The sequence below is a fragment of the Furipterus horrens genome, unplaced genomic scaffold (genome assembly GCF_987537825.1).
Source record: "Furipterus horrens unplaced genomic scaffold, mFurHor1.1.pri manual_scaffold_10, whole genome shotgun sequence".
NCBI lineage: Eukaryota > Metazoa > Chordata > Mammalia > Chiroptera > Furipteridae > Furipterus > Furipterus horrens.
The window spans coordinates 54,977,690-55,005,461 of NW_028327180.1; the positions used below are offsets into that span (position 1 = coordinate 54,977,690).

Here is a 27,772-nt window from a genome sequence, read left to right on the forward strand (position 1 = left end):
GGAGAGAGAGGCAGCTGATTGTTTAGCTATTCCAGGAATTAAAAACATTTGGATGTTTAATGAACTTTTTCAAGAGCCATTTGGTTTGCCTTTGGATTTCTGGACATCTCTCTTCACATATTTGATGCCTGAAAGGGCAAATGTGAATGAAGTTGTCTTAGTTTATTAAATTAGATTACCAGTTAATGTAATTATAGAACTTCAGCTCTTGGCCAAGCTCCTGCAGAGACTTGGTGGCTAAGATGATTCAGTTAGGAGTTATGTCATTTCTTGTGAAAAATCACAGCTCTCTCTGGAACAGCCTAGCTTTAGCCATTAACATAAAATGAAGTCATTTATTTGTGCAGTAAACATATTTGAGCACCTGCTGTGTACCAGGCATTACACTGGGGACTATTGATGGTGGGCAGGCAATGGAGGATACAAAAAACTGAGCAAGACCCTGGCCTCTTGCCTCAAGGAGTTGAGGCCACATCCTTTTCCCAGGATTTGGGAAGGAGCAAAAGTCTTTTTCAGACTTGTCATACCACAGTTTTACTTGCTCATCCAGTTGCCCATTCTAAGCACACATGGCTGATTTCTCTAATATATAACTTGTTCTAAGTAGTTTTACCTGATCAGGTGTTTAGCAGACAGCACATGGGGTCTTTGAAATCTCATCCATTGTCACATCGGGTTTAAAGAATCAGATTATTAATTAAGGCAGCTCTTTCCCATCTCGTGCTGAAGGTCGTACCAGTCTTTGGCTGGCCGTGTTGACACACAGAGGGCCTTTGGTTTGCACAAATGCTGCAGCTCCATTCCCTGAGCCTTGTGAGGTTGCACTGTCCTTGGGCTGGGCAGGCTTCCTCTGTGGGTGTGGGACAGAAGCACAGCACAAAGGATCACTCTCGGAAGGCCTTGGCTCAAGACCATGCATCTGGAGTGAATGCACGCAAACTGGAGACAGTGTGTTTGTGCGTGGTGGTTCTCAAACATTAGCAAGCATAAAAACCACCTACAGTTGTTAAGGCCCATTTTTCGGGGTCCCACCTCCAAGAGGTACTGATCCTGTGGATATGGGGCAGGGCCCAAGAACCTGCATTTCTTAGAGACTCCAGGCTGATGCTGCCTTCGCAGGCCTGGTGACCACACTCAGAGGGGCCAGGAAGGAATGCCTCCTGACTTCAATTAATATGGAGTGACATAGGGCAGGACACACCCCTTCTGTCATGCCACTCAGAGTAGAACCTTGGGGGCACAGGGCTCTCCCATTAACCTTAGCCTTTCCTGTGGGGTGGAGGGGAAAGGTGGGCTCATGGAGTGGGACAGTTCTCACTTTCAGGTGCTCTTCTGTAGGTTGAGGCCGAAGCCGTGAATCGTTCAATTACCATCGCCAATCAGACCAACTGCCCCCTGTACATCACCAAGGTGATGAGCAAGAGCGCTGCTGAAGTCATCGCCCAGGCCCGGAAAAAGGGTAAGCGCTCCCGGCCGTCTGCCTGCAGGCAGGTTCGGGAGGGAGGAAGGCTCCTTTTCCAGGCTCTCATGCCAAGTGGTCTGCTGTCACCATGTTCCAGCATTAACCTAATTACAGCTGAGCGAGGCAGGCAGCTCCAGTTTCTCCTGCTGTCCCACCCTGCGGCCTTGCTCGTGTCTATTCAGAGCCGTATGCAGCAGAGAGTGGGTGGGAGGCACATTCCCTCCGGCCCCCTCTGCAGCAAGGCTGGGTTTAATCTGATGCAGTCTAAATAAACCAGGCACATGCACAGATGACAGCAGTTCATCTGCAGGATCGTCCTGGGGAACTTCTATTGCAAAATTCCTTTCCGTTTGTGACTGGTAGTGATTTCCGCTGGATAAGAGAGCCAGTGGGGGCATGAGGTGGGGCATGTTGCTGCAGATGTGTCTTGTCCAGTGCTCCTAATGTGCAAGTCACTCCCTGTACATTACGTATATATGTTCTTAACTGAGGCTGGCTCACCTATTACTGGGAGTCCATGAGAAGGTTCTTGGGAATGCATTTACTAAGTGCAGCTTCTGGAGGCTGTTCCATTATGGATGCGGCAGAGCCTGGCTGGAACCTGCCCTTGGCAGTGGGTTTGGATAATCACACCATGTGCTCTGTGCTTGGGAGTGCAGCTTCGTGCCCAGGAGCCTGACCGTGCACTGTGAACTCAGAGGGAGGCTCTCGGCCTGATGTGAACAGGAATGTCATAAAGGGCCCTTTGTCTTTCTCTCCCTTCACTTTTCCTTCCTCTCTGGGTCTCTCCAGTGGTGTATTTCCCCATTTCTCTTGATTTTTTGTTCTGTTCCTTTCCTCATCTCTGTGTCTCCATCTGTCTCTTATTTCTGTCCCGCTTTCTCCTGGTCGCTGTATCTCTACTTGGTCTCTTTCTCAGTCTCCTACCCCTTTCTCTCTCTCTCTGCATCCCTCTTTTTCTGTTAATAAGGGAGGAGTTTGGCCTCTGGTTCGGTTTCCTCTTCCCTGTGGGATGGGATCCACAGGGATAAGGACTAGGATTTCTTCACTGATGGGTGATGTGGACAAGATGTAGAGTAAACGGCTCTGTGACCACTGAGCTGACTGGTCCTGAGAGAGGATGACTGCCGGCTGGCCCTGCTCCGCGGGGCTGCCCTGGGGCGCTGTCCGCAGGCTCTAGAGCAAATGCGAGTTGGCCGCACTGTCTGCGCTGTCGTCTTCCTGGAAGCCTGTCCCTTCCTGGTGGCTGGAAGGGACTGCCTTTTTGAGATAAAGGGACATTCACCTAAAATAATGTCATCTGCTCGGAATCGGGTGTGAATTGTCTCTAGGAGACATTGTGGATGATGACTGGCAGTGACCCTCCGTCACCTGGGCCCTCTGTCACCCAGGCACCCATGTGTCATACAGCAGGCGGGAATCAGTCTAGCACCCAACGTTAGTCACAGTTCCTGCTTCCACACAGCATGGGGACCAGGGCACAGTGTCTGAAAAGGGGGAGAGAGGGTGCTTCTTATTTTATTTGTGTTAATAACTACCGTGCCCAGATCATAATAAGAAACAAAAAGCCAAACACTTAATGTAATTGTAATATGATTAGACATGCAGTTTAATATTACTTAAAAACTGATGCCTCGTTTTTGCATTCAGTCTCTGACTTGCCCAGACTGGAGGGTGGAGGAGTCGGGCCTCTGACCAAACCTGGGTCAGAGCAGGGGGAACTGGCCTTGGTCTGGGTTGCAGAGTGCCGGGCTCTGGGCCGGCCCTGCTGGGTGCACTGGAGATCCTTCTCCTTTCTGTGCCTCAGTTTCCTCATTAGGAGACATGTAGCTGGAGTTTGTTATTATACAAACCAGCCCTGGTCCAATATCTGACTCAGTGCCTGAAGACGTCCCTCTGCTGTCCTTAGGACTTTGATCCTGTATGAGTAGTAGAGCATGAACATGAAGAAGGGACTACTTCAGTCTCTTTGTTTCAGAACCTTCCAGATGTGAGTCCCAACTGTGCCCACACCATGGTACGTACCCAGGGTGACTCTCACATTCAAACTCTCACTCACTCTAGTCTTTGGAAGTCTTGCTTTAGAGGAGTCTCAGCTGCTGGGAAATTTCCAGTGCTTTCAGGTGCTTATGAGGAAGGACAGGAAACCCTTGCTGGCTTCGTGGGCTCTAAGACTCTTTCTGTCTTGTTGGAGCTTCACAACAACTGTGGGAGGTGGCCCTGGCAGGGCTTTTAGTACTTTGTTTGGCTTTGCAGCTGAGTGCACTGAACCTTGGAGCCGGTGAGCGGTGCACTTTTATCGTTGTGTGTCCGGTGTCAGGCCAGACTATCCATGTGAATATCCCACGTCATGCTTTTAGATTATTGTAATATAAGAAATGTTGTGACCGTCTTCTTATCGGTATCTGTTGGGGTTTAGTTCCTCCACAAAGCTGGTAAAACTGAAGCCTGACTCCCAGCACAGTCATGGGCAATATGGACTGAGAAGAAAAGCAGTATATAGTAAGGCCATATTAAGCACTGACACTCTGGAATTGATATCTTGTCCTGGATCCAATGCCAGGTCAGCTGTGCACGTGCATGTGAGGCTGGGCAGGCCAGGTGTCATCTCTAGGTGTCGTTTTCCTGTCTGCAAGGAGAGGGAAGTAACCATGACTTATTGCCCCGGGTGATGGTGATGCTTAAATGAGACACTATTCACACAGGTGTATATAATAACTACCTGCTGCTGTCATGTCCATGTCTGCAGGGCTGGGGAGAAAAGCACAGGAGAGACACCTGCTGACTCCGGGCAATGGTTCTCTGCCAGGAGTTCTTTTCTTGGTGGGTTCTTCTGGCCCCTGGAGGCATGTGTGAGGCCAACTTCCGCTACTCTGTTTCTTCATCTATAAATGGGAGAGATTTTTTATTCATTCAAGAGCTTTTATTCTTTACGTTTACTCTGTGATACTTCAGGCCTCTGTGCCGCCAACCAGACATGGTCCCCGCCCTTCACTCCTTCAGTAGCAGGGGAGGGACACGGGCAGAAAGTCACCATGGCAAGTGGTCAGTGTCACCAAACAGGTGCAGCCAGGTGTGGTTAGTTTGCAGACACACACCTGCCAGTCTCGGGCTGTGTGAGAGGACTCGCCGTGTCTCAGCAGGTGGGAGCTGTTGAAAAGTTACAAACAACCCTGTATCTTCTCTTATTGACCACCCCCCATGTGCTCCCCACCGAGAGACTGCTGGTCCTAAGTCTAATGGCCTGTTTGGGTAAGCGAGGATTTGAGGTGAAATACTGTATATAAATGAGAACCATTGGCATATGCTGCCTCCTTCATCGGCATCGCCCAGGGCACAGCCTGTGAGCAGCCCCGCTCTTCAGAGAAGGAAGTGAGAACACAGCCAGGACCAGGACACCCTGAGCAGCATTGACTCTTCAGTAGAGCTTAGACATTGGTCAGTTTCACAGGCTCCCATGAAAGAGAACCTGGAATGTGGAATTGGTGTCTTGCCCTTCAGATCATTCAGCTCATGAGAAACAGCACTCAAGCTTCAAGACTCCCAGCCAGCTCACCTTCCACTGAGGGTCCCGTGAGAGGGCTTCTCTGGACCCGCTCCCTCAGGCTGCATGTTATCCACGTGTGAAGTCTGGGGTGGTTGCTGGCCCCTTCCATGTGCTGGCGGTAACGCGTGTGCAGTGAGTGCCTGGCCTTATCCGGCAGAAACCTCCATCCTCCTGTTACCGGACCGGGGCCTGGCACAGAGCGGGTCTGCGAGGGCCAGCGGGAGTGTGTGGGCTCTTGACTTCATGTAAGAGAGATTTCACAATGTGAGTCCAGATGACTGTGAGGGTACGTTTATTAAAGCTGGGGACAGTGAAACAAGACATGTCTCAGCATAGAAGAAGCAACAGGGGAGCCCAGGCTGGGCTGCCTGAGCTCACTGGGGAGTCAGAGGAAAGGGGGCCTTGGGGACAGGTTCAGGGGGTCAGCCTGGGATGCTCTGCCAGCTGCCCACTGTCTCAGAGTTCAGGAGAAGCGAGCCTGTGAGGAAAGAAGTGAGGGGAGAAGAGGGGATGGCGGGCTGCTCCCCAGAGGCAAGGCGCACACTAGCTCCTTGTCTCGAGGCCTTTATCTCTCTCTTGCAGGCGGGACTCTTAGGGGAGGTCTCAGGGGAGGGTCTCAGCGGAATAGTCATCAGTTCTCCAGGAGTGCCTCTTAAGGTTCGTGGCCTCCACTGACTGGTCAGTGACGGGGCAGTGGTCATTGGTCATTGCAGTTGGTCTGGCATCGCCCACCTGGTTTTGCTGCTGTTCTGGGCCTGGAGCTGAAACACAGCAGAGGGCCTTGATGTTGTCTTCAGGGAGGGAAGGCCAGGGGAGGAGAGGTTCCCCTGGGGGCCAGGCCCTTGTGTTCCCAGTTTGTCCCTGCCAGGAATGGGGGCCTTCTGCTTGGGGCCCTGGTGACCATCTGCACCAGGCTGGCTGTAAATTGTTTGGCCAGTTCGTCCAGCTCTGTCTCAGTTTCCCTATTCCACTTGCCAAAGAATGTTTCTAGCTCCTCACTCTCCTGTCTTACTCCTCCTCACCCACCCCCTCACCCAGATGCAGAAATGCTCAAAACATCTGGTGGCTGCCGAGGGACATCAAACCGTGGGAACCCAAACCTGAGTCCAGACTTCCTTGGCCTGTGGGTCAGTAGGAATGAACGACTCAGGCAGAATGAGAAGCGCAAGGTCATGGAACCCCGAGGACCCCCTCCCCTGCCCCCAACTTGGGGGGGATCCTTAGTGTTAAGCTAACACATAGCCTAGCAAGCTTGGACCCCAAGAGTGACACTTGGGTTGGCTTGTGCATGTCATAGCATCTCACCCAAATCTGGGCCCTGGCAGGCCTGAAACTTGCAGGGCTGGCCCCAGAGGGAGCCCCAGGGGTTTCAGTTGGAGTTCAAGGCTGTCTGGAGGCAGAAATCCCTTCTACGCCCCTACCCTTACTTCAGCTGCCAACACTGAGACCTTGGGAAATCGGTTTGCACTGTAATGCAACCACAGGCAGGATGAGAGTCTTGGTTTCGTTTCCAACTATCTGAAGGGGGCTCCTACCGACGAGGATCTCCCTCAGGGCAGAGAGAAGCTTTGGGGTGTCTGAGAGGCACTCGACGTGGGAGTTGGAATTCTTGAGCTCATCCTTTCCTTTCCCCACTTTGTCCAGCATAATTAGGAACAACCAGCCGATCTCCTTACACTCAGTTTGACAGAAACGTTCTAAGGTATCAAGTAGACAGTCCACGTGAACGTGGCATCTAAAACAAGGAGTACGGGTGTGTGGTGGTGGTGGGGCTTGTTTGCGCATGGCCATTGCTCCAGCGGGACAGGGGTGCTCTCTTTACTCCTGGAATTGAGTCATTTGTGCCTCAAAGTCAGATCAGATTAGAGTGCTGATTCCAGGAACCCAGGCTCCTTCAGAGAATTTAGATTCTCTTTTTCTGGAAACAGACTTGGTACCAAAATCTGACAGGATTACCCATGGGTGGGCCCGGCTGTTGGGTTCTGGCACAGACTTGGAGAGGGAGGGAGACAAAGACCCAGTCAGTGATGTTGTGGTTGTCTGTTGAAATACAAGTGCCTGATTTTCCATTGTTTCAACTCTGGACGGGTCCTCTGCTTCTCATTCATGGAGACCATCAAGATTGCTCAGTCCCAGCCATCCTTTTTTTCTTCCTAAAGGCATTCAGGCCGGCCCCTGGTGAATAGATAGCGCCCCACGGCCCCTGGTGAGCAGACAGCACCCCGTGGACCCGCAGTCCCAGGCTGCCCTAGGGAGCCTGCCAGCCTCCAGCCTGGGTCACAGCCTTCTGTTTAGACTTTCCCTGGAGAAGAAAATCCTGAAAGTCTAAGCTCTGCCAAGAAAGCATCTGTGGTGTGTTTAGAGGAGTGTGGAAAGGCCAGCTAAGCCTATTCCATGGTTTATTATTATTAGGGGTAATTGTTTCTGGCATGCAGTCCCGTGGTGTCTGGCCCGGCAGGGGTTCAGAAGCTCATCCCTGGCTTGTTCAGGTACAGCGCGTATAAAATGGGGAGAGGTGCTCCCACAGGCTGCGAGTCGTTGGTGCTGAGAGACCACACTGCCCCCTGAGGTGGGGGTCTCCCACAGGGTGGTAGCTCCTGCCCTGCCTTTGGGGGCTGAAGAAAAGGAATAAATAAAAAGACAGCCAGCACCTCGGAATCCCTTGGAATCTGAGCAGGGCAAAGCAGAAATGAGCCTCAAGATGCCTCTCTCCTCCTCCCAGTGCCCCCCATCTCAGCTTGGCCCCAGCTCAGTAGTCCTGGCTCAGCCTGGGCCTAGGGAGGCAGGTCTGGTCAGCAGTGGCCTTGAAGCTGACCCACTCCTAGGGTGTCCAGAGGCTGAAGGCCGAGTTCGTTCCATTGTGGTGAAGTGCATATTCTGTGTGCTAAGAACAGGACCCAGCCCAGGTGCCAGCTCCTCACTCGCGCGGTTATATTTCACAGAATGAGATGAAGGTTGTAGTCAAAGGTCCTCACACAGTGGCATCCAGGAATCAGGAACCAAGCCCTTCTTGTCCTCAAGTTTCCAGAACAGGACTGAAGAACAGATGCAGGCTGAGGATGAGCAATAGCAAGTTTCAGGAAGACCCGGAAACTGTGGGTGCCGCCCAAGGACTTTCAAAGGCCTGCAAGCCACTTTTCCTCCAAGCAGTTCTGCTCTCTTGAACTTTTTCATGTCAACAAAATCAGGAAACTTTTAGGGCGCAGAGTCCTGAGTCCTTTGTTTTCCTAATGACTTGCACCAGCCTCATCCTTGTGCTGTGACAATAGCTGACACAAAGCTGGGAGCAGGGCTTGGAGAACCATCTGGGGATGGGTTCGGGGCTGGGTCTGCTAAGCCACTTGCATTTTGTGAGTGGACCGGAGGCCGCCAAGGCCTTCCATTGCATGGTGCTTTCCCACGTGGGGATGCGCTGGAGCCGTCTGTGCAGCCACCCAGCTGGCTTCTCAGACCAAGTTCTACTGGGAGGCTGTGAGTAGGTTGGGATCCCAGGGGCCCTTCCCGGTGATTCTGAGTGGTGTCCCTTTTTATCCTGGGGCCTACCTTCGGCAAGGCTCCCCTGAGTTTGGAGCCCTTCCTCCTGCTTCTGGGTTGTTATGATGTCCCCAAGTGAGCTCCCTGGCTGAACAGGGACTCCTTTGTGACATTCCTGAGGCTGGAGGGGACAGCTGGGAGGAGCTAGCTCTCAGAGTGGGGACTGCAGCATAGAGGGTGTTATGGTTCATTATCTAGAGATAAGGCCTTGGAAAGGCTGTGGAGAGGAAAGGAGACACATTCCTGACGTGCAGGTTTTGTCCCCAGGGCCTGTGTATGCTGAGCAGAGAAGCCTGGAAGGACCACTGTGGGGAGGGGAGCCTGGTAGGGGAGGGGGTGAAGTCCTGGTGGTATGAGGCTGGCCTGACATCCAATTCCAGCTCTAATGCCTTTCATTAATAAAAGATAATACCCTTTAATCATTTTAGCATGCATTTAGTGAGTCCTGCTCTGTGCAGGCAGATTCATTTCCTTCACATTATCTCCATCTAGTGGAGAATCAAAAATTTCAAGATGGGGCGGTCATTGGATTATTGAAGCAGAGACTGGGATTGAATTTTGAAGGATGTTCAGGGGGAGGTCCGTGTCCGACACTGAAGGGCACCAGGTGTCAGGGAGGAGTTTGCTCTTGCCTCTGGAGGCGGAATGCTCCTTGGGAAGACTTTGGCAAGGGACTGGCCTGGGAAGATGATGCTGTAGGAAGACCACCCGGGGAGTGCCACAGAGAATGAATGGAGAGGTGATGAAGGAGGTTGGGAAAGCAGAAGCAAATCTAAACTCTGATTAGGAGGCTCTGCTGGAAAGAGCTGAGGAGAAGTAATAAAGGCCAGACGTGAGGGCTGGTGTGCGGAGGGGAAGAAAGGGTGTATTTTCGGCATTAAAGCATTGGCACTCACTGGACAGAAGTGATTCCTACCTTTGTGGCTTGCCCGCAAATGGACGAAGAAGAAGGCATGGTTTGAGCATCAGGGAATGGACATTCTCCCTTGACAACTGGCTAGTTAAGTTAGACTAGGCTCTGGAAGCCCTCGTGCCTCAGGAGTGTAACTGTGTAAGTCCTTTACTTCCCACTATTACAAATTTGGCGGTGAGTCCGATGGCACTAGGGATCCCTCCCTTTAGGGGGAGGCTCCCAGATCCGGCTGTCACTTGGGTAGATCTGTATTTGTTCTCAAAATGCTTAAGCCCCTTGATACCACGTCTAATTTCCTCTCTCAGCTCATTAACCAGGAGAGACGCTGCAAGGGAGGCTGGGAAGTGTTGGGAGGGCAGGAGGAGGATTTGGTGAGCAGGAAGGTTAAGTTTGAGATGCCAGGGATCACCCAAAAATAGGAGTCTTGACAGCAGTCAGGACCGGGGGCTGGAGTGCAATCCTAGAGTGTGGATAGCTGGGGAATCGGCAGTGCAGGAGGGGCATCCCCCGGGAAAGTGTGTTGAGTTAGAAGAGCAAGGTCCCAGGGTGAACTCTTTGGGAGCACACTGTGGACTGGTGACTTTGGTGGCTGGGTGTTTGACCTCCTTGTGCACCCAGGTCATCATCACCGCTTTGAAGGGAGGGCCAGAGTCTTGGACATGTGGCCGGGCAGGTAGCTACTCCCAACAAGGGCGCTGCCTTTCTGCCTCACAGCATGGCCCTCAGCCTTGTTGTCCCCTCGCCAGGAACCGTGGTGTATGGTGAGCCCATCACCGCCAGCTTGGGAACCGACGGCTCCCACTACTGGAGCAAGAACTGGGCCAAAGCCGCTGCTTTTGTCACCTCCCCGCCCCTGAGCCCTGACCCCACCACTCCGGACTTTCTGAACTCCTTGCTGTCCTGGTGAGTCTCGGGGACTTGTTCATGCTTCCCGTTCTGAGTCTCCTCAGATCCAGCATGACCTGGCGGGTCACCCCATGGGCAAAAGCACAGGACAGATGGACAGACACTCACTCTACAAGCTCAGATTGCTACATGGGAACGGGGGTTATCATCTTGATGCCGATCAGGGGAAGGAGCTCAGAATCAAAACCATCTTGAAAGTCAGCCAAGGGCATGAGTGAGGGGTCAGAAGGGTTTCCCTGCAGTGCAGTGACACCCACAGGTGCTCGCAGAATAGATTGAGATGCACAGGATCTGATGATGCCTCAGGATCCTGTCCTCTCTTCCCAAATTTCCTATCCCCCGAGGGGAGGACGGGTTATTTCAGAAACCATCAGGGGCCTGATGCATTAAAGAGATGAGCTCCGATTTGACCGTTTAATGTCACCTTGTGTTTTCCTTGTAGTGGAGACCTCCAGGTGACCGGCAGTGCCCACTGCACCTTCAACACCGCCCAGAAGGCTGTGGGAAAGGACAACTTTACCCTGATCCCGGAGGGCACCAATGGCACTGAGGAGCGCATGTCCGTTGTCTGGGACAAGGCCGTGGTAAGGCGCCACGGCCCCACTCCCAGGCGGGTCTCTGCCTTCCTCTAGCTCCTCACTTGAGAGCCATGGGTCTCATGTCGCTTTGCCTTGAAATGGCAGTTGAAAAAATTCTAGAAGCTGGTACTTGTGTGACAATATTTCTTAGGTTTGGGAATCCAAGACCACTCCTTATGTAGGTCACTTCCTCCTAAATGTTCCTTAAAAAAATATTTTTTATCATTATCATCTGTGATTGGTTGATACTGAAAAAGAAAAAGAGCCTGCATAGAGTTAAAATATGACTCTGTTGGTCAGTCAAGAAAAAATCTTCCTTAGCGATGTGGTGACTTTCTCTGTTAATCTGCTACTCTTAGAAACGGCTTCGGTTTCCTTGAAAGTGTTTCTTAGGGCTCTCTGAGCTTAGCATCCCTACCCCCACAACTGCAGGCTCTGGCCGGCTACTGGGGACAGACTCTGACCGTGAAGGATCCAGGGGCCTTTTCATTTTCAGGCTTTAAACCAATAAGCAGACAGGTTTTCTGTTTCTGAATATAGTTTTTAGATTATGCAAACCACTAGAGCCTTATTCCAGAAAGAACAAAAGTGACTGAAAATCTCTCATAACACCATCTTTCACATTTAATAACAATTCACACATTGGCCCAATGTCTTTCCATCTTTTGCCAGTGCAAGAGCGCACGTGTGTATATGATATATGTGTGTGTGAATAACATGGCCTCATACATACTGTTTTGTGGCTTGTTTCATGAAGATAATATATCACGAAAAGGTCCCCACATCCTTACATATACTTGAAAAACTTGTTTGTTTGTTTTTTTAGCAGACTATTCCATTTTTCTTAAAAGATTTTATTTATTTATTTTTAGAGAGAGGGGAGGGAGGGAGAAAGAACAGAACAGAAACATCATTGTATGGTTGCTTCTCATGCGCCCCCCAACTGGGGACCTGGTCTGCAACCCAGGCATGTGCCCTGACTGAGAATCAAACTGGTGATCCTTTGGTTTGCAGGCCGGCACTCAGCCCATTGAGCCACACCAGCCAGGGCAACTATTCCATTTTAATGCTGAACTGTAATGCATTTTGCAGTTCTTTAAATATTTGTGTTTTTGATATTTTTCCATGCAGGAAAGTTGTTTATTTCTGTTTTGACAGTAATTTGGTGTTCACTGCGTAAGTGGTCTTGAAATTGATTTTTAATTGCATATTTATAAGTTGAGAAACTGGATGTGCCCTTTAAGTGGAAATTAGTTTCTACTGTGACTGAGAAGTCACACCTGCAGTGGAATTTTATTTTCTCATACAGAATCCAAAGAATTGGATTATGGAAGCTTCGGAGCACATGAAAGCAGAAGCAGTGTGTGATTCTAATGCTGCCGTGCACTTTTATGTCTTAACCTCACCAAGCAAAAGTTTCCTTACTGGTAATACGTGTGAACACTGCAATAGTTTTAAAATTGCTCTGGACTGTGTCATCCTGAATTGTACTTTGACAGGACAATTGCTTCCCACCCAGTGGAAGGAGCAGGCAGCTTCTGTGGGCTGGCCGAGCCCAGTCCACCCGACCGATCCAGTCTTTACCCCACATGGAGCTTCTTTTAGTTCTTCCTGCTCTGCTACTGGGATGCACATCCTCAGACACAGCTTTCACTATGCTCCTAGGAGACATTCTAGAGCGGAATTGCTGGTCAGAGGATGTGTATATTTTTTAGGTCTTTGCCATATATACTGTCAAGTTATTTCCAGAAAGATTGCATTGATTTGCATGCTGCCAGCAGTGTATGACAGTCCCCAGTTACTTCTACCAGGTCCAAATTAGGGTTATCATCAAAGTCCCCCAAATGGTGCTGATTTGATGGGGGAATTTTGTTTCCTTACATTCAGTCCCTTCAATGACTGATTGAAGTGAGTAGTTTTTCATATGTTTATGGGCCATTGCTATTTTTCTCTTTCTCTAAATACCAGCTCATTTCCTTTGCCCAGTTTTCTACTAGCTTTAAAGTAGGTTTTCTAACTCAGAGATACACAATCACATCCTCAAATTCTGCCCATAAAGGGATGCGGAGCACAAGTGGTAGAGATGAGAGAGTGTAGGAGGGACATGAAGAAGCGCGATTGGCACCTGCGGCTGCAGAGATCCCAATCCAGACATGGGGCTGAGACATGTAGGTGGGCCGGACCAAAGCCTAGGTCTGCACCCGTGTCTTTGAAAAGCACAGCCGGCCACTCAGGTCCAGTGATATTTCCTGAAGAGGTGTGGCAGCCCCAGCAGCTTTATTTTATTTTATTGTTTATTTTTTATTTTTTTACTTTTCATTTTGAAATAATTATAGATACACAGGAAGTTACAAAGATAAGGCCCATTTTCCCCCCATAGTTGCATTTCACACAATTATAGTAAGATATCAAAATCCAGAATTGATGATGGTGCTGTGTGTGTGTGTGTCTGTGTCATTGTGTCTTATGTAGACTCGTATAACCACCACTGCAGACAAGATACAGATGTCCTCCATCACCACAGAGACCCTCTTCATGCTGTCCCTTAGAGTCACACCCCCCAACCCCCTGGATGGATCTCGATGTCACTCCTGGCCTGTCCTCCCTCTCAGTGACTTTGTTATTTTGAGAATTAAATCATGCAACATGTGACATTTTGAGATTGGTTGTTCCGCTCAGCATCATGCCCTAACATTCGTCATAGTTGCACATGTCGAAAGCATGCTCCCTTGCCTTGCTGAGCCGTGTTCCAGCCTTCAACCGCCTGACCTGCCTTTGGTGTATGTGTGTGTGTGTTGTATGTTCCCTCCAGGTCACTGGGAAGATGGACGAGAACCAGTTTGTGGCCGTAACCAGCACCAGTGCAGCCAAAGTCTTCAACCTTTACCCCCGGAAGGGCCGCATTGCCGTGGGGTCCGACGCTGACCTGGTCATCTGGGACCCTGACAGCGTGAAAACCATCTCCGCCAAGACCCACAACAGCGTAAGCCCTCTTAGCTGCGTGGCCCAATCCAAATGAATTGGTCATAGAAAGGGACAGAGGCATAGAGAGTCCCCCAGGGTCTCTGTGATAACAATGAACTTTTCCCCCAGGATACATTATAACTTGTGATTTGCTGAGGAAAAAATAACTTTTTTTTCTTTACAGAGGTTACATACAGTAAGGTACTCATCATTTTGGAGTACCACAGTCTCTAAGAGATAGAGAGGTCTCTGTGTGTAGACCTTCAGAGCCTCCAAAGTCATGGCCAGGACTATAGATGCTTCTGGAAGTCAGGCAGCATTCCTTTTTTATAGTTTGGTGCAGCACCTATTATGAACGCTTGGTGTGAGGACCTATATACACACGCGTTTATTCTTTAAAGCCACTGTTTCCTCATGTCAGTGTCGCGACAGATGCGCTTATTGTCCTCAAGGAGCTAATAGACTTTGACTTAACTACCCCGGCAGCCATTCTGGTAGGATTTTGGGGTCTGGAGTTTTGGGGTATCTTGGCTTTTAGTCTAGACTGCAGGGTTGGGTTGCCCTGTCTGGTTAACGGGACCCTGGCCAGTGACTTCATGTCATGTCACAGGCGCCTTGGTGGAGGACAGGGAGGTGGACAAGGTCTTTGAATGTCCCATGGTTTAGCAAGGTCAGGGTCAGTGGGCAAGGGTGGTAGATGCTGCTAGCTCTTCCTAGAAAACATTCTGTGTGTGCGTGTGAGTGTGTGTGTGCATATGTAGCTCTGCCTGTAGGTCTGTACAGAGATCATGTGGAAAGCATATGGACAGAGCGGAGCTTTGGAAAAGAAATGGGCAAAGACAGAAATATTTTGTCAGAAACTCATGAATCTTGAAGTGAATTCTTAATGATTGAAAAGGATATTCTAGATCAAGTTCTGAATTGAAAGCTGGCCCACAGGGAATCTGACTTGAGGCTGCCCACCCTGGTTAGCCCGGCCAGCAGTGCTGCCACCCCACCCCCGGTGCCGGGGCAGCTGGGGGGGCCTCGGGTGCTGTTCCAGGGCCACCCTGGGCCCTTGGCCACTCCTAATGCTCTCCCACTGGGGCACAGGGGTTTGAGGTGTGGGGCTCCCCGCTAGCTTCTGCTGGCACCTGTGGGTGCTGGGATGGTGGGTTCCTTCTGGGAAGGCTGCTCAGCTCTCGGCATTTATTTAGAGCTGACTTTTTCCCTCCTTTCTCACTGTTCAGCTTAGCTCTGCAGCACAGCCTGACAGCCACTCTGACCTGTCACTTAGATCACAACCCCTTGGGGTCCAGGTTGGCTTCTTCACAGGCCGAGGTCCTGGGGTCCTGCCCGGCAAGCCCTCCTCTATTCACATGCATTTAACATCATACTCTTTCCCATATACTCTTTTCATTCGGCCTTTTTAAAGCGATGGTATTATTATCCCGGTTGGGAGGATGGATAAATGGAGGCTTTGAGAGAGAAGTCTAGTGTTAAATAGCTATTTTGCGGTAGAGCCAGAATTAGAAGCCAGAATTGTCCAGGGCTCTGTCCTCCCAGGCTGTGTATGCAGCCTTTGGGTCAGGGTTAGGTGGGGAGAATGCAGCCCTCTCCACCGAGGTAACATAGAGGAGAATCCAGCTCACTATTGCAGCTGGAGACCACCTAGCAAGCGAGTGTGCGTTTGGAGCCCTAGCCTGGCAGAAGAGAGGCTGTGAAGGGGTGATAATGTGAGGAGATCTGTCTGCCCTGCAGACAGTGCACCGAATCTTTCCAGGGCACTAGCTGTGCCCTACCTTTACCTCCAGGCAGACTTGCTGACTTCCAACAGTGCTCCTTCCGTTCTCAGCCATTTTAGAGCACACACACGAAGCATGCCGTCCATGCAGTGCTCACCATTTGAGAGGATACAAAAGGGGCTGTCCCATGTAGCAATGTTTCCACCATGGTGCTAATTAGCTTTAATTTGGAGCATTCAGCTGACTGTTACTGACAGCTGCTGGCTGAGCCTCTGCTTGGATTTTCCAGGCATCCCGCCAGCTGAGGAATTTTAGGAACCCATGTGGATGTAGGTTAAAAATGCCTCTACCTGGTGAGTGAGGAAGCCCGATGACCTCACGCGTGACAGGCTGGGCTCTGAACTGGAGGTGCTGGGATCCGACCACTGCACCTGGCAACTTTTAGTCACTTAGAGTCATGGGACTAGTTCTTCCACCTTTTCTAAATGGGAGAGGACTGAAAGCTTCTGTGGGGGTTTATGATCAGTCCTTTGCAGGCAGTTAACTCAGTATATGTGTCTCGCCATGTCATTGATGCTAAAGGGCTTGCAATCTTGTTGGGAAAGTGCAATAAAAAACCAGACAGTAATGAGGAAATGCTTTCTAAATGCCCACTTTTATTTTCCCTGAACCTAGTGTCATTCCTGGAAGTGGGCCATTTCCTCTCATAGGTGAGGAAGCTGAGGCTCAGGGGAGTGTAGGGGGTTGTCAGTATCAGCTGGGACATGAACCCGGGGAAGATGGCACCATGCCCAAAGTTGTCTGCACCACTCCAGGAGGGCGCAGAGCAGTTCATGAGAACACAGACGGTTAGCTGTGCAGTAATGTGGCAGAGATGGGGCTTGGTCCAGCCCCTAAAGGGTGGCACGCCCTCTTTTGAAGGTCACTGCAGAGCTTACAGAAGTCTTTCACGGGATCTACATACAGAGGATGCTTTTTGTGTTGTCATCGTAACTAAGCCTTGTGAGGGAGGCAGCTGAAGACACTAAAGTTCTGAGGCAGGACTAACGTAATCTGCCCATAGGCACACAGCTCTGGGTTCCACCAAATCTAAGGTGCCATTAGTGTTCCAATACTCAATTACTTTATGTGTCACCATGAAGGGGAACCACAGCCCCGATGAGGAAGGTAAGAGGAGACCCCTATAAAGATACGCTTGGCCACCGAGGGCCAGCTGTGCTCGGTGTAGGATAAGTGAGAGGTGCATCTGCTAGGTAGGATAGGGTGGCCTTGACTTTGGGTACAGAGAAGGCAAAGTGCCTCCTTGGAGAAGATGAAATGAAAGCTGGAACTCATGTAAATTGGAGGTCTGAGTTCCTGTTACCACCAGAGTCCAGAGAAACCTGAAGCTGAGAATTGAATGTCCCATGATTTCAGTGTAGCCATCCTCTAGGCCAGAGGGAAAAGCAACCCAAGTCCCCCTGGAAGAAGTCTGTTCCATCTGCACTGACTGTGGTTGACTGCACAGGTCCATCTGCTGTAAGACACATTCTGACTTCAGGGGAGAGTGTCTTAGAATCAATGAAAGACTTGGGGACACACACTGGCCCCAGGAATCAGGCCCTTTCCTCCTGCCAGGTGCCTCTGCCTTGTTCCTTGTAGCTTCCATGTGAATCCTCAGAGTTGCAGCAGTACTGACAGTCCCTCATTGCTGTTTTCCATCAGTACTGCTGCATTTTGACACCAAATGTGACTAAGGAGTTGGCCGGGGCTTCCATGTGCTTATCAACCAGCACACCGAGCAGAGAGGCTCTCTGTTCACTGGTCCGAATTCCCCAAGAAGCCCCAGCTGCTTTTTACAGTCAGAGCTGCCTATGAATGCTCCATTCCTGGGCTCGGCACTGACCTTGGCACATGAACAGGGCAGGCGGAGGAAGCAGGAGGCCTTCAGGAATCTGGGGGTGGCTCCGGGCCTGGCACATGAAGTTGCTGTGATGAGCACAGTGCCCCTGACTTCTGTTGCCTTGCTCTCGGGCACATTTTCCAGGAGGGCACACAGATGCACCACTCTTTCACCCTGAAAAGCTTGAAACCCAAAGGACTGCTGCATGTTTGGGAAATTAACTAAACCTCAAACATCTTATGAAGGCAAGCCTCTTAAATGACCACAGTCCTTTCATTTAGGGACTTCAGTTGAACAACATCGCTCACAGGTGGGAAAACCAGGCAAACCAGTGGGAACACCTGCTCGTGGATGGCCCATTTCAAGGTTAAATTTAGAACTAGGTCACAGAAGGCCTTTGCATTTGAACCTGACGGGAGCTTGAGTTAGTGAGAACAAAGTCACTGCTAACATGCAGAATCCTTTTCTTATATTTGTGTAGCATTTATAAATCCTCACACTTTTCCAGTGGGAAAAGATGATTCCATACTCTAGACAGGGAAATTAAGTGCTTGCTGGTGTGGTCAGTTGGGACAGGGACTCCAGCTGTGGGCCTTTCTTGGGTCCATGTGATGTCAGGCAGCGGGTGCTGCCCCTCTGGGTAAATCTAGCCAGGGTGGCAGGGTGTATCCTGACGGTATCTGTTCTTTCCTCTAGGCTCTCGAGTACAACATCTTCGAAGGCATGGAGTGCCGTGGCTCTCCCCTGGTGGTCATCAGCCAGGGGAAGATTGTCCTGGAGGACGGCACCCTTCATGTCACCGAAGGCTCTGGACGCTACATTCCCCGCAAGCCCTTCCCTGATTTTGTTTACAAGCGTATCAAGGCAAGGAGCAGGGTGAGTAGCTCTCATCCTACGAACTGTTTTGTCATGGATTCCATTCAACTTCATAAACCCTTCTAAGCACTTTGAGTCAGAATATTGAGATGAGTCTGGAGGACTCAGAAGAAAGGAAATGTGGTGTTTTTATTCCTGGCGTCCAGCGTGCCAGCGGAGGAGTCTGGGTGCCCACAGCTGGCCAGGACGAGGTGGTTGCGCCACGTGCCGCTATGAGGTTCAGAGGAGGGGGCCGCCGCGGTGGGGCCCTGGAGCAAAGTATTGTGTGGAAAGGCCATTTTGCGTTGGGTCTTGGAGGCTAAGTAGAAGTTTGATAAGTCAAAGAAGGGAGGCAAGGGAATTCTGTGGAGAGAACGTCATGAGCATGGACAATGGACAATGTTCAGGGTGTGTGACTAGTTGCTGCCCCAAGGGCTGGGAGGCCAGTCTGAATGGAACTGTCAGAGAACTTGGGGAGAGTGAGATTGGAGAGAAAGTTTGGGTCCAGGTCTCGGACATGAGACCCGATCCTTTTCGTATGTAGTTTTAAGTGGAAGTGCTTTGGGAAAGGAGACTAGTTAGATTTATAGAGTAACCAGTTCCCCACGATCCACCTTGGTAGGTCGTCACCTGGAGTCATGGGGCTAGCCCATACTGACATCTGTCCTGCCTCACCCTCCATCCCTAAGCCTCATAGGCCTCTGTGCCTTCCCCACTGGGAGGCTGCCAGGGAGGCGTCCTCTGTGAGTGTGGCCTAAACCAAGGGGCACTTGTGTCCTGCAGCTGGCGGAGCTGAGAGGGGTTCCTCGTGGCCTGTATGATGGACCTGTGTGCGAGGTGTCTGTGACACCCAAGACAGTCACCCCAGCCTCGTCTGCGAAGACGTCCCCAGCCAAGCAGCAGGCCCCACCTGTCCGGAACCTGCACCAGTCTGGATTCAGCTTGTCTGGTATGGTCATGGTTTGGGGAGGGCCCAGTTCCTCAAGGGGCTGGGGAGTCAGAAATCACTTCTGGAGAAGGAGAAGAAGCAGAAATGAATGATATTCCCATTTTTCCCAAAGTGGAAAGTTACTAATATCACCAGAGATGTAATTCACAGCCAGTGGCCAGTTGGGTTTCAGGATCTTGACATCAATTTATATCACATATAACATCCAATATATTATATTAAGAGGATATTTTTTCTTCTGTGTATTATGGCCATCCTAGCCAAAGGATATGGTGGTATTTCAGTGCCGTTGAGCCTTGAACAACATGGGTTTGAACTGTGTAGCTCCATTTAACGATGCAGATTTTTTCCCATAAATACAGTTGGTCCGTCCCTTCTGTGGATTCAACGAAACGCAGATCAAAAAGTTATTTTCTCATTCCCAGTCACAGATTCCCAAATGCAAATCAAAGATAACATTTTCGGTCCATGTTTGTTTGACTCCACAGATGCGAAGGGCCAGCTGTGATTAAGTTTTGAGGGAGTCAGAATTATACACAGACTTGGCCTACAGAGGTGGTTGGCACCCCTAACCTCTGCGTTGTTCAGCAGTCAACTGTGTATTGTAGTAGTTCAGTGTGTGGAGCTTCAACAACTTGACTTTGTAGTCCAGATGCTTGCCAGCTGGGCCTCAGTCTTCTCATCTGTAGAATGGGTGTAATAGTAATAGCTGCCTATGGGGCTGTCATGAGGATGGAACAAGTTAATAGTCATGTAAAGTGCTTAGGATAGAGTCATTTGAGGGTTGTTAGCTATTTGCTTGGATAAAATATGTGGTGTCAGGGACGATGAGAGGGAAGGGTCAAGATTTTAGAACCTTCTCACTTGAAACTTCCCCCTTGTTTGGCCTGTGGCTAGAACCCTTCCACTTTTAGCTCCTTGAGCCGCAGACATGGATCCATATTTGATGTGTTAAAACAGTTAATCTGATCATTTTTATTCTTGTCAGATATGCTGGTTTTGATAACACTGCCATATATGCCATATACAGAGTCCCCATTTTCAAAAAAATTAAAAAAATAATGAGCTATAGTCTTGTCGTAAAGTAAAATGGACATAATGATGTCTGTGCTGTCTCATGTCACCAGGGCATTCAAATATGAGGAGCCATCATCATGCCTTCTTTTGATGAGACAGGTAGATAGGTAGTATCAGGGGGATGTAACACCAGACAGAGGGCTGCACCTTCACAAAAGCCACCCCCTCGGGCTGATTCACCCAGCGGGGCCAGGCTCTAAGCAGTCAGTCAAAAGCCTGAAACACAGTGTGATTCCATATATAGTTTCACATTTTCAGGTCACAGATCTGACTGTCTTCTGTTGGGACTGCATTAACACTGTCTCAATCTTTGGCCACCTTAAGCGCATTCCGTCTCTGTACTTGAAGCTTTCAGTGAGGTTTTGAGAGAACAGGGTGGGCCTGGCCCTTTTGCCCCCAAGCTGTGTTATTTAAAACAGGAACTCTTGAAACTGTTTTTGACACTCACCCCTCTCTCTCCCCAGGGGCTCAGATCGATGACAACGTCCCCCGCCGCACCACCCAGCGCATCGTGGCCCCCCCTGGTGGCCGCGCCAATATCACCAGCCTGGGCTAGAGTTCCAGGGCCCATTCCACTGGGGCTGGGGGCTGGGGGACGAGACACCTGAGGACATTCTGAGACTTCCTTCCTTCCTTCCTTCCTTTTTTTTAAGAGCCTGTGACAGTTACTGTGGCAGCCAGTTCATGGGGCTCTCTCTTGGGCCCTATACTCCGTCCCTCTCTGGAGTCACTGATTTTACTCATCCACTTCCCTGTACATCTACAAATCTCACACCATGTCTGTCCACTAGCCCCATTCATGGGACTGCATCCAACACTCAAGACATGTGAAACAGCGAATCACCATGAGGGTGTGTTCCACCTCCACCTCCGTTGTACTTGGCATCTTCCTTTTCATTGCAAGGGAAGATAAAGTGAAATGCCCAGAGCTGCCTTTTTTTTTTAATTAAAAAATTTTTTTTCTTTGTCAGGCTGGGGAGGGGTGGGTGGGGGCAGGGGAGGTTTTTTTTTTTTTTTTTTTTTTTTTATATAAATACTAAATTGGAAAGCCTAATTCAATATTGCTGTAAGAGGTTTGAACTGGACATCGTAATGATGCAATTATGCAGCCTCCAAGCTGATGCAGGGTGCTTGGCAGCTCATCGAATCCCTCCCGAGAGGTTCCAGAGTGTCCATGCTGCCAGCCGCCGTCTTCTGGGTCAACTGGTGATAAAGGGCAAGTGTTCTTTTTGGCCTAGATTTTGCTGCAGATTAAACCTTTTGAGGATGTGCTTTTCTTCACCTCCTCTCTCTCTCTCTCTCTTTTTAATTCATTTCACGGCCATCTCTCTCTTGTGCTACTTGGCCCTCTTCTCTGAGACACTGTTTTCTTTCCTTCTCCCACTGCCTTTCAAACAATCAGGTCTGCCTGCCCGCTGTGGTCCCAAAACCTGCTTGGGAGGATGTGAGCTTTGTCACCACAGCATAGTCACCTGCTGTCCTTGTCCCTGTGAGAGGGGCGCTACCCGCCACCATCACGAGGATGTGCGTGTGACTTTGAGCTACTGCCCAGGTGCAGGGCGGCTGAGGTATGCAGCCACACTATCCCACGTGGGCCCAGGAAGACCCTGAAACAGGCCCAAGATGTGGTAGAAGTCTGAGGCTCAGAACGTGAGAGTTTTTCCTTCAAGCAGTGCTGACTGGTCAGACACAATCAAATCAGGAAATTGAGTCCCCAAAGCCAAGTGAGCCCATCAGCCCCCCAACCAACCACCAGCTCAGAATTGTCAAGCTGGTGCATGTCTCACCCCAAGAACCTGCTGTTTCCCGGCTTAAGTATCTTTTGGGGTACCAGAACATACTGGGCTTCTCACTGGGGAGACATTTTTCTTTCCCGTTATTTTGAAAGACATGCAATATAGGGAGGCCTTTTAAATTCAGAAGATTCTTGGGAAATTGGACTTGAAGTCCATTTTACTTTGCAAGAGGAAACATCTGTTTAACGAATGATATGCCACATCAGAGCTGTTGTAGGGAGACAGCCTTACAAATCAAACATTGGCCCCTTAGAGACCGAAGGTGATCTGTGTCAAAACCTGCCCCTCCTTCTCTCAGTGACCTTGTCTGAGCTGCCTTTGTGACTGTCGCTGTCTTTGCTGCTCTGTGTTGCATTTCCTTCCAGAGGTGTTTACAGGTTCTCCTGAGCGATGTTCTGTCTGCAGGCTTTTATGAAACTACATCTGCTTTCGTAATCGTAACGTGCAACACGAGAAAGTAGGCCGTCCCGTCATTCCACTTGTCTCCCCACACATTTTGCCTTTGGGGTTATGGTTCGGGTTTATTTTTTGTTGTTGTTTATTTGTTATTTGAGAAAGAAATTGCACTTGTAAAGAATAATTGGTTAACTTAATATATTTGCTTTTTTTTTTCATCTGCACTTAGAAGAAATTTGAACCAGTTGGAAAAAGCATTTTTTTTTTTTTGTTTCAATTCTAAGAAACACTCGCAGCTCTTTCGTGTTCACTTGAGTCTTCCTGCTTTTCCTGTACCAGGTCATGGTCATTTTGGTTACTTGGATTGTTTCTAAAAACAACCTAAAACCTAAAGATTTCTGCAGGCTGTGTAAGCATGTTTCCCTGTTGGCTTGCTTTGTGTGTCTGTTAAATGAATGTCATATGTAAATGCTAAACTAAATCGACAGTGCTCAGAACTGAAGAACTACAGTGACTTGATGCTCTAAAACAGTGTAGGACTTAATAATAGATGGTTTTTAACCCTTGGAATTGTGATTGTGGCCTGTGAGTGGAGGAGCTCTCATTGCTAAGGCTGATTCATCATCGTGTGTGTAGCCAGAAGAGTACCTTTGTTTTGTAACCACTGTCTTAATGGCAAAATAACGATGGTTAAAAAAACAAATAAACCAAGTCTCGTGTTTATTATTCCTTAAGAACGCTGTGTTATATTACCATGGAACGCCTAATAAAGCAAAATGTGGTTGTTTCACGGCTGTGTTTGTTGAGATGTTCTAGAGGCAGCTGCTGGCTGGACCTTCCCACAGAATTGCTCTTCCTGAATCATTTGTGGGTGACTGTCCCACTCAAAGGTTTTTGGTGCATGTCCAGGTTGTCATGCTCAGGCCAGCCAGGTCTCATCCACAGCAGAGCTCTGTAGGGTGGACCTTGTGTCAGAAACCCATAGACGGCATCCTAGAGAGGCCACAAGGACCCCAGAGTCCAGCTACAACTCTGACATTGACCTAGGAAGCACTGGGGTCATCTAGGTTAGTGTGGGGATGTGTTTGTTTGCAGCTGGTCTGCTGTCCTTGAGCAACTGCCAAGTGCACGTCAGGGGGCAGTGGCCGTGTGCTGCGCCCCACAGTCCCTGCAGCTGGCCCTGGCATTGCTGGTTCTGACAACACACGGAATAAAGCGGGTGTGTGCTGGGGACTGGGCTGTCCCGGGGTTGATGACGTTTCTCTTCCTTTCTTTTTGTTTTCTGACCCTCCGTGTTCAAACAGGATATCAGGTGATTGACGAAAATATATACACTATACCAAGCTTTCATAAACAGTATTTGGGTGAAGGGAAAATGAGAGTAGGAAAAATAAGATAAGGCCTGCTGGGCTTTGTGCACATGCCTGCTGTGAGCTGGGGAAGCGGAGCTGGAGCTCTGAAGGTCCCACAACAAATACAACACAGGGAGATGTGGCCAATCTGGTAGAACATTCACAGTGATCAGGAGGTAAATACATCCTTCGGAAGAAATACAGAGATTCCTCATCCTCAGCCCTGAGGGCAAGTGTAGGGACCCCTGGTAACCAGTGTTGCTTGTCTAGGGCTGTCTCTTACACTGCCTTCATTGTGTGCCTGGGACAGAGCTTTGTGATCAAGGAAAATCAAATCTGTTAGGGGTGGGGGCAAAAGGTTCCCAGCCCAGGCCCATAGTCCACCCTCCTTGTTCCCCTTTGGCTTCAGCCCACAGCAAGACAGGCTCCCGTGCCTAGCTGAGGACACCTCAGTTCCCATCCCAGGTGTCACCTACTCCCTAGCAGACACTCCATGGGCCGTCCACGCCAGCCATGTGTGCTGCCCTCTGGAGGATGACCCAGGAGAGGCTGAGGAGCCACTGGCTGTGGGCTTGGTCCGTTCCAGTACAGAATTGCAGGAGGATGGCCAGAGAGCGGGGACCATAGGCTGACCAGTGAGGCTGGATACAACTAGTCTGATTTAATCCAAAGACATTTAAGAGCATCTAGGAAAGGTAAGTGCAATGTGCATCCTTCGGGAAGAGTTTCCATCTCCTGTCACCCCAAGTCTGATCCTCTGGCCAGTGTCTGCATCACACGTTCTGTAGGAAAAGGGAATCTAGTTCTTTCCCATCAGCTGAGATGTGAGTATGTTCCGTTCTGCTGATTAGGTGTGCATCTCTCAGAAATCTCAAATTTCTATGGGCCTTGCTCTCCCTGCAAGGTAGAGATGGCGTTACTGTTCAGCCTATCTCCAGACTTAGGTCCGAATCAGATTTAGTGCGAGGGGAGGATGGGAGGAACCATAGGAACTGTTGGAAAGGGTGTCCTAAGTGTGTCTAAAGTAGAAATAGGTGAAGACTGACGTCTGCAAAGGTCTTCAGTTGACTGCTGAGATGTTGGAACTAGGAGACACCAGAGATGGTGCCGACTGTCAAATAAAACAATCTGTTGGTGAAAGTCTCATTGATACCAGCTAACATTTATTATTACATGCCAGGTACTGCTCTTAGGGCACGGGCACATCACACATTAACTCAGTTAATCTGCAGCAACCCAGAATAATTTTTGCTGTGGTACAGATGAGACAGAGGAACAGAGTTAAGCAACTTGCTCAGAACCAGGCTTAGAACCTGTTCATCTGGGGCCAGAGGTCATCCTTTTCGTCACTGTTCTGCCGTTTATGAGAAGGCTTCCCCTTGGGAGGGTTTGGGCAAGAGAGATGGAAAGTGCCAGAGCACATTGAGGCAGACTCATGAGCAAAACTGGACAGGTGAGCTTTGCAGAAAAGAACACAGTGATCTCATGAAGCCAACACGGGTTTGGGGATACATGGGCTCTAGGGAAGAAAACATGAGGGGTCAATGAAACACACAACCAGGAGGAAAATGGTTTAGAGGACAAAAAGTACGAAGGAAGACAATAATGGGAGTGCATTAAGGTTTATATACAAGATTTGAGAAAATTGTGTTGATTTGGTGAAAAATTGCATGTCTATATGCATATAGACAATTTTTATAAGAATATTGCAAATGTGAATAAAATAATGCCTATTGAAAATAATTTGAAAAGGAGCAAAGGGACCTAGATGCCTAAGTACATCGTCCTTTCATGAAGATCTGATGTCAGGATGGGGTTGGTGCTGTCAGGAAGGGGACAGGCAGGCACTGGCTTAGGTGAGGGGCATATAACAATGTATGGTTCAAATAATGTATTACACTGAGATCATTTATGTGGTGAATAATTCGGGCAGCTAAGCGGTGCCATAGTTAACACAGCCGTCCTCATCTTAATAAACTCCATCCCACACACGGAGCCCTCAAGCCAACAGGTGCCAGCGATGGGAGTGGGCACAGCTCAGAGAGGGGGCCGCGTTCCTGCCATGATGAGCTGGCCAGGACCAGCTCTCTTCAGCTTAGTCTGGGGACTCCGGAAAAGCCTGATGAGACCCAAATGTGAACCCCTCAGAGAGGAAGGGGCTGTGGAAAGGGAAACTTACTGGCTTGCTGCTCACAGCTTTTGAGGATCAGCCCTTCCGTGGAGAAGACTAAACAGCATCCATTTCTGAAGGTGACTCCTACCATGCCACAGGGTCGCCATAGCCACCGTCACACCAGTTCCAGAGGCCCTGTTCACAACCAGCCCTTCCCGGAGGTCAGTTCACCTGCAGGGCTGCACATCCTCTGCTGGAGTCACACCTTTCCTCTTTGCCTACATAGAAGAGTTAGGTGAGAAAGCAGAGGATGGAGTCAGGACTGCTTTGTGTCTGGAAGAGCAAGGAGGAAAGGTTGAGCCATTGGCTGGGATGGACTGGGTGTCCTGCTTGTAGGGAGATGGGCTCCCACCCTCATCTTCCACTCTGACCAGTTTTCCATGCACCCCTCCACTGCGCCCACTGTGTCACATCCTACACCTTCAGTCTTGTGACTTGGCTGTCCTCCGCTATTGGCTTCCCCCTAGTGTCTCACCAGGACCACCTCACCATCTTACTAGTTTCTTCTATTTCCTTGAACCCATGTTCCCCAATTGTACCCATTGAACAACCCCCTTCCTGAAGCCCCCACCATAGATAGCAGCCCTGCCAAGCGGCAGCCCCTGCACTGCTTCGTCCTGACCTGGAGCCCCAACTCCAGAGTCAGGGATGACCTCATCATGCTGGAGGACCACCTGGCTAGCGTTCCATGCCATGTGCTCCATGCCACAATCCACTCTTGCCAGGTGGGGGCCTGGTGCTGAGGTTGGCTTCAGGTAAGAGCAATGGTTGTAAAAATGGCTTCTCCTTTCTGGACCTCACAGGCTAATTTGAACTTTGTATTTCTTGGGTTTTCGCTCCACTAAGTCCCTTATGTTATCTAAATGAAATCTGCATCAGCCAGACTAGTCTCCTTATTTTCCAAATACACTTGTCCCATTCACTTTTTTTCTTCCATCCCAACCTCGAGCTTGGTGTGAAGCAATGTGATGCTTTGCAATTATGGCTGGAGGGGTGACCCATGTCAGCAATAGAGAATGAGATTTTTGTTTTATTTTTATTTTTTCTCTCCTATTGTATAGGTGTGCCTCTCTGAAGAAGATAAAAATTCACAGCAAATGATATAAACATGTTGTTCATGGGACTTGCTTGCTCAAGTGCAGGGAATAGAATAGGATGAAGCTGGTGACCCAAAGTTAAAAGGTGGCAGAGGAAACCAGGAGAACCTTCACAGATAGAGAGGTCCCTGAGAAACAGTCAAGAAACATCACCAGGTATATTTACAGTGAACCAGCTCAGTTAACACTGAATTATTTCTTATACTTGGCAGACATTTTGTAGCAGGATTACACAGCTTTGTGTATTTCTGCCTTAGCATGTTTGCTTGGAACACCATCCTTCCTCATTCTTTTGTTTGCCTCAGTGTCTAATGATAATGCTAGTAAGAATAATAACAATATCAATAATATTATTAAGTATAATGTAGTGAGCAAAGGGGAAACTGTTAACTCCATTTTGTAGAAGAGGAAACTGAAGCTAAGAGAAGTTAAACAATGAACCCAGCCTCATATTCCTGGAAATGGCAGCATATGAAATCCATGAGTCTCACCCTGGGCTCCTGCTGGGACAGGAGAGGTGATAGAGGCCCATGGGTCAGAGTGTGGGCCCTGCAGCGGGTGGTGTGG

General features: G+C 49.4%; 1 protein-coding gene across 2 annotated transcripts in view; it reads left to right on the forward strand.

Annotated features, from left to right (window-relative positions):
• Window positions 1-21,148, forward strand: part of DPYSL2 (dihydropyrimidinase like 2) — a 122,494-nt gene extending 101,346 nt beyond the window's left edge. For both annotated transcript variants that reach the window (XM_090290289.1, XM_090290290.1), the window contains exons 8-14: window positions 1,339-1,459; window positions 10,203-10,359; window positions 10,805-10,946; window positions 13,753-13,923; window positions 18,207-18,386; window positions 19,149-19,314; window positions 20,856-21,148. In XM_090290289.1, the coding sequence (XP_090146415.1) occupies window positions 1,339-1,459; window positions 10,203-10,359; window positions 10,805-10,946; window positions 13,753-13,923; window positions 18,207-18,386; window positions 19,149-19,314; window positions 20,856-20,947 (1,029 nt within the window). In that variant the 3' untranslated portion in view covers window positions 20,948-21,148. The remainder of the gene's footprint in view (window positions 1-1,338; window positions 1,460-10,202; window positions 10,360-10,804; window positions 10,947-13,752; window positions 13,924-18,206; window positions 18,387-19,148; window positions 19,315-20,855) is intronic.
• The last annotated feature ends 6,624 nt before the right edge of the window (window positions 21,149-27,772 follow it).